This window comes from Amblyomma maculatum, chromosome 1 (genome assembly GCF_055883805.1).
Source record: "Amblyomma maculatum isolate TAMU_Amacu chromosome 1, ASM5588380v1, whole genome shotgun sequence".
NCBI lineage: Eukaryota > Metazoa > Arthropoda > Arachnida > Ixodida > Ixodidae > Amblyomma > Amblyomma maculatum.
The window spans coordinates 409,937,107-409,949,026 of NC_139344.1; the positions used below are offsets into that span (position 1 = coordinate 409,937,107).

The following is an 11,920-nucleotide window of genomic DNA, read 5'->3' on the forward strand; positions in this document are numbered from 1 at the left end:
AGGAATGGGGTCGCTCTCATAGTAAACAGAAGAATGGGCAAAGCAGTGCTAGGGTACAACCCCAAAAACGACCGAATGATTTCACTTCGGATCCAAGGTCACCCTTTCAACATAACAGTTATCCAAGTCTATGCACCGACCACTGCCGCTGAAGAAGCTGACGTTGAGAGATTTTATGCGGACCTACAATGCCTTTTAGACCGCACCCCATCATCAGACGTCGTTTTTCTCATAGGAGACTGGAATGCTAAGGTCGGGAGTGAAGAAATATCCGGAATTACAGGCAAGTTCGGTCTTGGTGAGCCAAATGAAGCTGGGCAGAGGCTAGTAGAGTTCTGTCAAGAAAACAAGCTGACCATAGCGAACACTTATTTCCAACAGCACAAGAGGCGCCTGTACACATGGATTTCACCGGACGGTCTGTACAGGAATCAGATCGATTATATTATTTGCCGGCAGAGATGGAGAAGCGCTATACAAGCAGTAAAAACAAGGCCTGGGGCCGATTGTGGCACCGATCATCAGCTTCTTGTTGCCAAAATTAAGCTTCGATTGAGGAAAACGCAGAAAACTAGAAGGCCTTTCAGGTATGATCTGGATCAGATTCCATTAGAATATGCTGTGGAAGTGAGGAATCGATTTCAAGAATTAGATCTAGAAGACAAAGAGCCCGAAGAGATGTGGACTGATGTTCGTGATATAATAAAAGAAGTTGCTACTAAGGTAGTTCCAAATCAAAAGAAATGCAAAAAAGCAAACTGGTTATCTGAAGAGGCTTTGCAAATAGCTGAGGAAAGGAGGATGGCAAAAGGTATGGGGGAAAGAGAAAGATACAAGGTTCTCAATGCGGATTTTCAGAAAATAGCAAGGAGAGATAAGAATGCCTTCCTGAACATACAGTGTCAAGCAGTTGAGGACAACAGCCAATTAAGGAACACAAGAGCTCTGTATAAGAAAATCAAAGATATCAAAGGAAGCTTCTGTGCTAAGCTGGGCGTGATAAAGGACAAACGAGGCAAGGACCTCACTGAAGCCTCAGAGATAAAGAAGAGGTGGCAGGAATACACAGAAGAACTTTACCAGAAGGACCCGGATGTGCAAACCCAACATAGGACGGTTGTGATTACTGATCTCGAGCCGGGCATCCTGAAGAGTGAAGTTGAATGGGCCTTAGCCAGCCTTGCTAAGAACAAAGCTAGCGGAATTGATGGTATTCCAGCTGAGTTGCTTCAAAACCTCAACCACGACGCTGTTAACATACTGCATGCATTATGTCAAAAGATTTGGACAACCCTGCAGTGGCCACAGGATTGGAGGAGGTCAGTTTACATCCCCATTTCAAAGAAAGGCAGTGCCAAAGATTGTTCCAACTACCGCACGATCGCGCTTATTTCGCATGCTAGCAAGGTGATGTTAAAAATCCTGCAAGGTAGGCTGCAGCAGTATGTGGATCGGGAGCTTCCGGACGTGCAAGCTGGGTTTTGCAAGGGCAGAGGAACTAGAGACCAAATTGCCAACCTTCGCTGGATCATGGAAAAAGCAAGAGAGTTCCAGAAACCCATTTACTTCTGCTTTATTGATTATGCGAAAGCGTTTGACTGCGTAGATCACAGCAGATTGTGGCAAGCTCTCCAAGAGATGGGAGTTCCAATTCACCTCATCTGTCTCCTCAGGAACCTTTATGAAGGGCAAGAGGCCACAGTCAGAACTGGGCATGGTCTTACTGATTGGTTTCCGATTGAGAAAGGGGTGAGGCAAGGCTGCATACTGTCGCCCTGCCTATTTAACCTATATGCAGAGTGCATCATGAGGAAGGCCGGTCTGGACGAGTCTTCAGCTGGAGTGAAGATTGCTGGAAAACGTATCAACAACCTTAGATATGCGGATGATACCACTTTAATGGCAGAAAGTGAAGTGGAACTCAAGAGACTTCTGATGCGCGTACAAGAAGAGAGTGAGAAGTTTGGTCTTAAACTGAACATTAAAAGACGAAGATCATGGCGTCTTGCCCTATCAAGTCTTGGAGCATCAATGGACAAGAAGTGGAAGCTGTGACAGATTTTCTGTTCTTGGGCGCCAAGATTACCTCGGAAGGAGACTGCAGCCATGAAATTAGGAGACGCCTGCTTCTGGGAAAGAGAGCAATGGTTAGCCTTGACCGCCTTGTAAAGAGCAGAGACATTAGTCTGCCAACCAAGATCCGTATAACCCGTGCTATGGTCTTTCCAGTTGTGATGTATGGATGCGAGAGTTGGACTGTGAAAAAGGCTGACCGCCGAAGAATTGACGCGTTTGAATTGTGGTGCTGGCGAAGACTCTTAAGAGTTCCTTGGACTGCCAGAAGATCAAATCAGTCGATATTGTCGACCATAAACCCTGACTGCTCATTGGAGGGTCAAATTCTAAAGTTAAAGCTCAGCTACTTTGGTCATCTGATGAGAAGAGAGGAGTCGCTGGAGAAAGATTTGATGTTGGGAAAGGTTGAGGGTCGCCGGAGAAGGGGTAGGCAGCGAACGCGTTGGTTAGATGGCATTCTCGAGGCATTGCAGATGAAGCTATGTGATGTTAAGAAGATAGTGAGAGACCGGAAAGCGTGGCGTGGCATGGTCCATAGGGTCACGAAGAGTCGGACACGACTGAACGCCTGAACTGAACTGACTGAACTGAACTGAGGCCGCATGCATATTAAACAAAACTTTACAAATGAAACACATCACATGTGGCAAGCAAACATGTTCCATATACATGGCACATGCATTCCTTTATTAAAACAGAAGCTGTGAGTATTTTTGCTTGATTTTCCCATCTTGGAAGGGCTGCTCGATTCACTAACATTTCAGGGAGTGCATAGTGCTAGGCAAAAAAGACGGTGTTTAGGGCCGACGTTTAAGACAGTCTTTGGTGATCTCTCGCTACCTGTCGCGCGAAGTTCTTGCACAGCCATCGCACCATTCGACCTCTCGGGTTATACTCACGAACAGACCAGACAGATACTAATTAGAAAGCATCGCGGTGCTCTCTAAATTCATGATGGTTTGGTGGGCGCTGTTTAACACAGAGACAAAGAGAAGAAAACACGCGACTGGCGTCTTTCTTTCCCTTCTCTTCTTTAGTTCTCTTTGTCCCTGTGTTAATGAGGGCTCGCCAAACCATAATGAACAACCTACAACTCGCCCAACTTTCCCTTCTATTGCTCTCTGAAATGCCTCGTCTCGCTCAGCTAGATCAACCGCTTGAGTTAGCGGGCTGCATTGCTGCGCTTGGCAACACCGGCGCGGATCAATGATTTCTCTATGAGAGCAAAGCATTTGCAACGGGAGGGTAGCTACGACTACCACACGGCTGTAAATTTTCGTCATCACTATTAATCCTCTAAAAGATGGCGCAGCTGAAAAGTACCATTATGACGTCGTTTCAGTGCTTTCTGTAATTACAACAAGATGTCTCAGCTTACTTCACCGCCCACCAAACTGTCTACCAAACTGCTGTGAGCTAACAGCCGCCTGTACTGCACGTCGAAATCGCCATGTTTTTTACGCGACCGCCTCAAGTGGTTCGAAATGGGACGCTCAGCTGTGGTCATTTGCAGCAATCGAAACACATCCTTCATTTTAAAGTCATTATATAATGTTTATACATGACGTATTTCCCGCCCCGTAACGTCAGTCAATCAAATTTCAGGAGGCGGCTCTTGACAGTGGGCAGTTCATTTCAGCCCATTCGTAATACAGTCGTAATACAATCGTATCATCTATACCGGTATTTTCTTTCCACAATCGCTTATAGATATCATCAAGACATCATGAATAGCGCTGCTAAAAGTCAATTTTCACGCTCACGTCATTTTTACGTCACCGCAAAAAGCCATTTCGATAGACCGCAATTTTGCGCCCCAAATTTTAAACACGTGACTTTTCTGACAACCAATCAGAACAACAACAATGCGCCGAACGGCGGCCATGTGTGTCGAAAATAGGGACCCAGGCCACCTTGCAATTCACCTGTATGAAAACGAGGTCCACGCGGCCGGTGTCCATCCCGTGCCCGCTGGCTGAGCTGTCAAGCGTCCTGCTGCGGCGGGGAGAATAAACGAGTTCCGCCCACAATTTATGCAAATCTGTGCTACCCGAAGGATTTCACGCCGCCTTTCGTACAGGTGCACCAGAAGTAAAACGCAGTCATGCGAGCGGTGACGAAACAGCTTTCCGGCGCGCTGTATCAGCGGAAGAACATGTGGCTAGCAAGGTTCTGGGCGAACGTCGAGGGTTGATGCAGGCTTACCGACCGTACTGGCGAAGCCGCGTTTCTCCCATCTGCGTTCGTCGTGAGCGGTTTTAGTGGTTCATGCCTGGATTTATCACTCAAATGCCGGGATTCAGGGATTGAAATATAACTGCGAAGCGTGAACTGCTGCAGGCGTATTTGCACGCACACTAAAAGTGGTCGCATTACTGACAAAGCAGAATGTGTGCACACCAAACTCCAACTCTTTCTGCACGAAGCGTGCCAACGATATATCCTTGAATGAACCTTTAAAGATACCGCTACCACAGTTGGAATAAACGCGGCTTTACCCGTACCCGTGATACGATGAGCAGCAAAAGAGCGGGACGGGTCCACTTCACTCCAGCATTCGCATGCGCTTCCGATGATAGAACGCAATAGAAAACACTTCTGACAGCATTCGCAGTGCTCTGTCCTACTTTTGGTGCACCTTTACACAACCGCTATAAGGTCAGCTCCACTGTTAAGGGTGAATGTAATGAATTTTTCGACAAACGCGCCTTTCTAGAATACACGGATAACTTACTCTAGCTTATAGCTGAGCAATTGAAAACTTAATTAATTTATTTTTCATATGGTATCTTTTTCTTAAAGGCAGCCAGCGCTTGCAAAATTAATAATCGGAGACTTTTTACAGAGTAATTGTAAGTGGCTCACTAGAACACTATGTCCCCAATTACTGCCGCTCCCTAGGTGACGTGCAGTAGCCAGTTTGAGTAAAGTCCATTTTAAGTTTGAGCAAAACGTTAGCCAAGATGAACAGATTTTGGTAAAGGTGTAATTGATAGCAGTAAACAAGTTTTAAATAAAAAAAATGGATAACAGAACTAAAAAAAAAAAAAACGGCTGACATTCGTCGCACACAGTTAAAAATATTTATGCCGGTAGCAGCACTGTAGATGGCAGCGCCACTACAAGCGTAGCGGCGGCGTCGGTTGTGTGATTTCTTTTTGTGGAAATCATAGTAAAAGCGGATCAAGCAACAGTAAAAAGTAATCATAGCTGCAATTTATCAGAGAATCAGGCCTCCTTAACTTCATGTGAACAAAAATAACTGCCTGTATGATGCTGTAGCATAGTTATGATTGTTGTACTCTGACTTTGTAAACGCTCCAGGCCGTTTACAAAGTTATCTTGCTAGCCGTTTATCTTGCTAGACGTAGGTAGTGGACGCCGCAAGGTAGTACTTTTTGACCTTACGTTTTGAACAGTTGAAAATGTGCAATCCTCTCTAAACCACGAGCTGCACCACTTACTGCCACCATGTGGTGTTATCTTCCAGAATATCAATGCTTTTATCTCGTTTCCTACCGCAGACTGTCCCTTCAACGCTTTTCGCACCCTTCCAACTCAAGGGCACCACATGGAGGATGTCTTTGCGCCATGACTGGGAAAAATCTAAACCACTACATCAAACGTCGCTCGTATGTGAAAACTTCGCCTTACGCCCTCCGAGGTCCCCTGTTTGAAGGACGAAACATGTCTTGTAGTCGGTGTAGGGTGCAGTGGCAATGAAGCTGTTGCCGGGATCTGAAAAAAGAAGAAACTACGTAATTCTATTCATCTCGCTGATTTTGATACCTGATTCTGGTACAACATGATATCTGGTGTTTTTCAAAATTTTAGCAATATATACACGGATTAAATAGGACTTAGTAAAAAAAACTTCAGCGAATCTGAAATGTTCCGAATGTGCGCAACACGAAGTTTTGTCCCAAGTTTTGTTGGAACTTGCTGGAGACAGTTGAAAATCAATTCTACGCGCGAAGCCAGGTTTAGTAGAGGGGATATATTTGTACCACGAAGTAACAAGGCCGGCATTTGTTTGTTTTTTTTAATTTATACTTCTATTTAAAAGTTCTCGAAGATTTTGTCACGGGTACAAACTCAAGCATAATTTTATGCACCACTAGTGCCAACTACACCATGCAATATGGGTCACCAACCTCCAACTGCAATGAATAGTTTCGAGCAGATCTTTATATTGTTTAAAAAAGCACCATGCATATACCCTAAGAAAACCTATAGAATACACGACATTGAAGCCTAATAACATTGGAAGGTCGATAAATTGTAAATTGCGCTATTGCTGTTTGACTATGTAACGGAGGTGCAATAGTCGTAATCTATTCCATTCGCAAATTAGCAAAATGTGCTGTTCGTACACCTCTGCAATAAATGCAAATATATGTATAGGAATCAAACATGCTAACAAAAAATATTTCAGCGGTTCGCCTTCGTAACGTGCAAAAAAGAATAGCCGAAGCAGTGTTTTTTGTCCTCCCATGACGCCATTTGTGGTCAACACGGACGGCTAAGGGCCCTACGGAGCTCTCACAGTAAATATGGTAAACCTTCGTAAAAATAAAGTACGCTGTTCTTATTCCGGGAACCTCCATGCAGTCCGCGGAGATGCTGAATTTGGGGTTACTTTAATCCGCCGATAACAAAACTTCTTAAGAAAATATATCCTAGCGCTACACTTTAACATCATGTTGAAACACACTTCATACCATTTGAACTGGTAACGTTAGCTTGGTCCAGTGAAGGTCCCTTGGAAACTTGATGGATAATTGTGCTGGGAAGAAAGCGATAATTATTTAGTCGTACAGTGGGCAGTACTATGTTCCAAGTATCGGCGGCTTTGAGAAAAAACAAAAAAGGTTGAAGGCAAAAAAAAAAAAGAATTATAAATTACGTTCACACAGAATGACAGAATGCTAACAATGGTAGAGTGGGAGCCCCAGTTCGCAGGTGGAGCCAACGTTTCGACAAGTGGACTGGTCTTAGTCTGGACGCCAGACCAAGACAAGTGCACTTGTCGATAGGTTGCCCCGACTTGCGAACTGAGGCTCACCCCTCTACCGTTGTTCAGTGCTCCCTCATACTATGTAGCCATCTTCTTTCTCTCGTTCTGCCCTGGATCCAATACAGAAACTACTGAACATAGAAAATGATGCTTATGCCACACAATTTGAGCAAAACATGTGCGTATGCAAACCGGGGATCAAATAAAAGGTTCCTGATCGAAATCGTTTGAAATATTTAGAATGCGGTCTCGAAGCGTTAAATAACTTTCCAGAAATTGACAGTAGGTTTCAATGAAGCACGCCGTAGTTTCCATGCACAAGAGAGCCTGTAGATGCACAGCTTGCTACTGCATTTGGTCCAGTCGAGTACTGACGTTCAATCTATTCATTAGTGCATCCAAGCTCGAACGAAAGGAGGGAGGGTGGTTAATTTTGAAAACCTTGATTAAATGGCTGGTCACGAAGTCCATTTGCCGAAGCCCGTCGTTCCTAAATATTTATCGTCCAGGGATGTGGCACCAGATTATTCGCTACGTTCAGGATGCAAAGGGCAATTTCGTTTTAAGGTTTTGTATGGTAATTTTTATTCAATTGTCACAGAGGTGAGATGCGGACTTTCTTTTGCATCGCATCAAGTGGAGATCAGTGTTGAGCCTGTCGAGTCTGCTGAGTCATGAGAGCTGTAGCTATAACTTCGTAGGTTTCAGTGCCGTACAGCATTACCTCGCGTAGCGGCTCGCTATTTGGAGTTTTGAACACTCTTATTCGCTTTTTAGGAACAGTCGCGCAAGGCTCGTCAAAATATTGGATTGGGATATATCCCTTTGAATTGGCTTTATTGTATGAGAACTCACAGCTTTCGCAGAGCTTCTATAGCTATGAGAACTCATAGCTTTCGCAGAGAACGCAGAGCTTTCTATAGGGCTCGAAAATGTGGGAACTCACATAATCGACCACTAGCAGTCGTTGCTCTATAGGCTCGCGCCGGCGCCCAGGCTGCAGTTCATATTCCTTAGTCAGCGCTCCGAGAGAGCCATACGGGCGACCTAGAGAGCATTAAAACGTGTTTGTCTTAGTGCAACTTCACTGGATAATGTCGCGCCCACCTCATCTGATATCTTACCAGGACGTTACGTGCTCAGCTATGCAGATTACTGGAGAAGCACCCGTAAGAACGAAGTGGAGATTTTGGTACTTGGAGTACTTGAAGTACTTGAAGCAGAAGGCACATGAAACCAAACAAGGGTGTACGGAAGGAACCTATCTCTATCGTGAGAGCTGTTGGAGCGGTGTCTCTGTCGCCCATGACCATCGGACGTGAACGATCGAGCGAACTGTCAGCACTCTTCAGGGTATCTACAGGCTTTGGAAATGGCGGGGCAAAGAGAAAGAAGCTGGGCCGATAAGGAGGATTGTTGTAAAGGGGAAACTTGGCTCAAGCGCATAAAATAGTAAAACTGACGAGAAATGTGTGCTTCTGTGCGTATTGGCGTTGTGAGCGTACTTTTCAGAGCGCAGCTCTGTGTCCCAGTTGTAATGTGCAGCAGCCGCTTACGTTTGCGCAGCCTTCGATTAAGCCGTACAGTCAGGCCACTAGTGGCCAGGTGGTAGGCAGTAGTGGTGCAATTAGTAGCGTATCATTGTTGCAGGAAGAATGAAACCACAAAAGATAGAAACACACATCCTTGGTTGTTCAACGACTGTTGCCGTTCTCCGTGGAGAAGTAAGAATTGTAAAATGAAGGTGACAGCACTGCCTGTCTTAGCAGCAAGGAGGGCGTCAGTTTCGGCTTAGAGGGTAAATATTTCTTGACTGCAATCACCATTGCTCATCCAGTGCACATTCCTATTCCCCCATTATCAGGTCAGTGCCAACCCTGTCGGCAGGGTTCGATGGGCAAGGCGGATGCTTCATCCGGCCCGTATGATCATGACCAAACTCGCGCAGTTGACAGCCAGAGAAAAAAGCGAACGAACTTCAGGGCGCAGTTGTATAGTGTCGCCTATTGTCAAGCTGAGCAGCAGCGCTAGAGAATCCTACACGACTGCTCATAAAAACAAAATATCACCCCATGTGAAGCGCAATCTCCTCTGTACTACCAAGTCCAAGAGGGACTGCGCCCCTGTGGCTGCGCCCCTTTGCTTCGACGTGCGGTCGAGTGGAATGCAACAACGCTTCGAATAGAGACAGAAACTCGTTTTTCATTCACCCTGAAAGAGAATGAATGTTTACATATTGCGCCAATAGCAGCGAAGACAAGTCTATGCATAGATCTTGAAGGCATAGGAGCAAGCGGATTGAGGATCTTTGGAGAACAAGGTGCTTATTTCCGAGATTAAATGCCTTCGTGTCCATCATACAAAGACAACTTCGGTGATACAAGAGCCTAATGCGATTGTGTAGTAGGCAGCTTGGTGGTGCTACGGACTGCTCCATATGTCCAAATGGCGGAATGATTGGAGAGAAAGCTAAAGCGAGGGGTGATCAAGGAATTTGTGCGGCTCAGTGGCAATATTGTTCAAATATAACGAAGGACAGTCGAGAGAAGAAAGCAAACATTGTCAGCGGGCATAGGGGAGCGAAACAAACATCAGCGTCAGTATGCCTTCTGCCATTGCGATAAACCACACGAATATCACATCCTTGAAGGAGTGAGGCCCGGCGGGTGATGCGACCACTGGGAATTTTAAAGGGGAGAACTAACCACGGTGGCCCGTGGAGACTTTAAAAAGTCGAAAGGCTATGAGTTTGCTGTTATGTTACGTGATATGACTGTGACGTGATGTGATGTGGCATGTCCGGGATGTGACTGTACAAACATCTCTGGATGCAAACCAGAAAGTACGTCAATAGACCGAAGGCCTAAAATCTGCTGCTTTCATCCAGAGACGTGTGGCAGAATATGGAATAATTATTGTGGGAAGGTCCAAAAGTGAACATGACTTAGAAAGGTGCATAGAAATATGGGATGAGTTACGCTGTATCGCTTGTACCTGGGTATTGTTTACCTGAGATGAACATGGAGTTTGCTAAAAAAGATATTTGCACTCTTCAGCAGAACTTAGTGCGCTGAAAGCAAAAGAAACAGGATATGTGGTAAATAGTGAGGGTTCACCTTTCTTTACCGCTGTCATCTCTCATGGTCCACACGTAGGTAATGTTGCCACCATCCGGTTGGTACTGCGTGAGTACACCATGCAAACACTGCGGCACACTTTCGCCTTCAGCCGGAGGGGATGCGTAGATTGCAGTCATACTAGGGAAGTACCCGATCATCTGCATGGGGAAATTCAGAAGCAGATTCGTCGTCTAGCTGGTGCATGTTGCTGCAAGTTTCACGGCACATAACTGATAATAATTGTGGCACTATGCCTTTTCCGGAAGTCGACATCCCCTGACATAGTCAAGCCCTCACTGCTCTTTTCCTGTGAAGCAAGCGGGCTTACCCTCCATCACGTGCAAGTTGCGAGAAGAGAGCCCTAAGTATTACCATGACGATAAAGTAAATAAGAAAGGTATTACATTTTCGGTGAACGAATATCCAGTTCTTATATTTTTACATTTTATACTGCCGCCTTTCAATATACGAACATGTAGCAATGGAAGCAGGCTTGTGGTATAATAATGCTGATTTTGTGGACGCAGCGCACATGAGGAGACTTAAGGAGAAAGCCACTCTGCGGGACTGATTTCATTCACCGCATCGTCAATGTCATCTCTACTGTAATCCTCATCATAATTATCACCTTAAAGGCCTACTTTACACAAATTTTCTAGGCATCAAAAAAGCTACGTTTGTATAGTATACATGTAGAGCATGCTACCATAAAAATATAACCTTTCAGGCCATAGAAGTTACGGCGCAAGCGGGACGTAAAAATCAGCATTTTTAGAACCGAAACTGAAAAACAGGCGCCATTACCGCTCGCCGGAAGTGACGCTTGTTTGAGACAGGAAACGTGTGCGTCGTCTGCTGGGGCGGCTGTTGCAAAGCGTTGACTGCAAAGCGCTGAAAGCGGTTGCGCGTGATGCTTTTTGCTTTTGTAAGACTATAATATGTAAACGAACACGCGATGCCGCTTGTGAACACCTACATTCGAGTAAAATACCTGTGGTCTGTGTACGACAGGTTTGAAAGCATTTCACAGTGACCAAAGTGCTCGCACTACACGTGTCACGCAGCTATATTCGCCTTAAAGTATTTAATTTGAGCTTATGCGGAGTTCGGTCACATTTAATGAATCAAGCATAATCCAGTATAACCAAAGAGCAAATAGCCGATTGCTTCAAGTCATTTCTACAGACAGACACGGGTATTGCATGGCAAATTCGAGCAGGGGTAAAAAACGCGAGGTGATTCAGTGACAGTACGGTGCATCCAGGCCGATTGCATAAGAAGAATAGATGTCCTTTGTAAAGTGAACGAAGAAAGCAGGAAAGTTTTACGTCTTTCAAAATCAGAATCTCCTCTTTATTCCATGAACACGAAATGATGCTGGTGTCGTTGATGGGAAGGTATCGTACTTCGGAGCATCATGCCGCTGTATAGAAATAACGTAGTTTAGTAGGTATGGTACACAAAAATGTGTCATATATGAAGCGAGTTTCTTAACACACTTACCTAGGACCATTTGAAGCCCGTGTACTCAACCGATGGGAATGTTTTTCTTATCAGTGTTACGACACAGCTGGGCCTAGCCGACCATACGCCCACCACGCAAACTGTCGGTATGCAGTGTACCTGTATCGACTGAGAAATAATGCAGAATATAGTCAAAATCACATTGTGTGCATTTGGAAATAATCACTGAAATAGCTTACGCATT

General features: G+C 45.1%; 1 protein-coding gene across 1 annotated transcript in view; it reads right to left on the reverse strand.

The window, feature by feature from the left end:
- The window catches only part of LOC146208917 (uncharacterized), an 18,409-nt gene extending 8,047 nt beyond the window's left edge, over positions 1–10,362 (reverse strand). The window contains exons 1-3 of the mRNA XM_084587336.1: positions 10,210–10,362; positions 6,798–6,862; positions 5,731–5,814 (exon numbers count right to left, since the gene is read on the reverse strand). Coding sequence (XP_084443462.1) covers positions 5,731–5,814; positions 6,798–6,862; positions 10,210–10,349 — 289 coding nt within the window. The 5' untranslated portion in view covers positions 10,350–10,362. The remainder of the gene's footprint in view (positions 1–5,730; positions 5,815–6,797; positions 6,863–10,209) is intronic.
- Between the last annotated feature and the right edge of the window lie 1,558 nt (positions 10,363–11,920).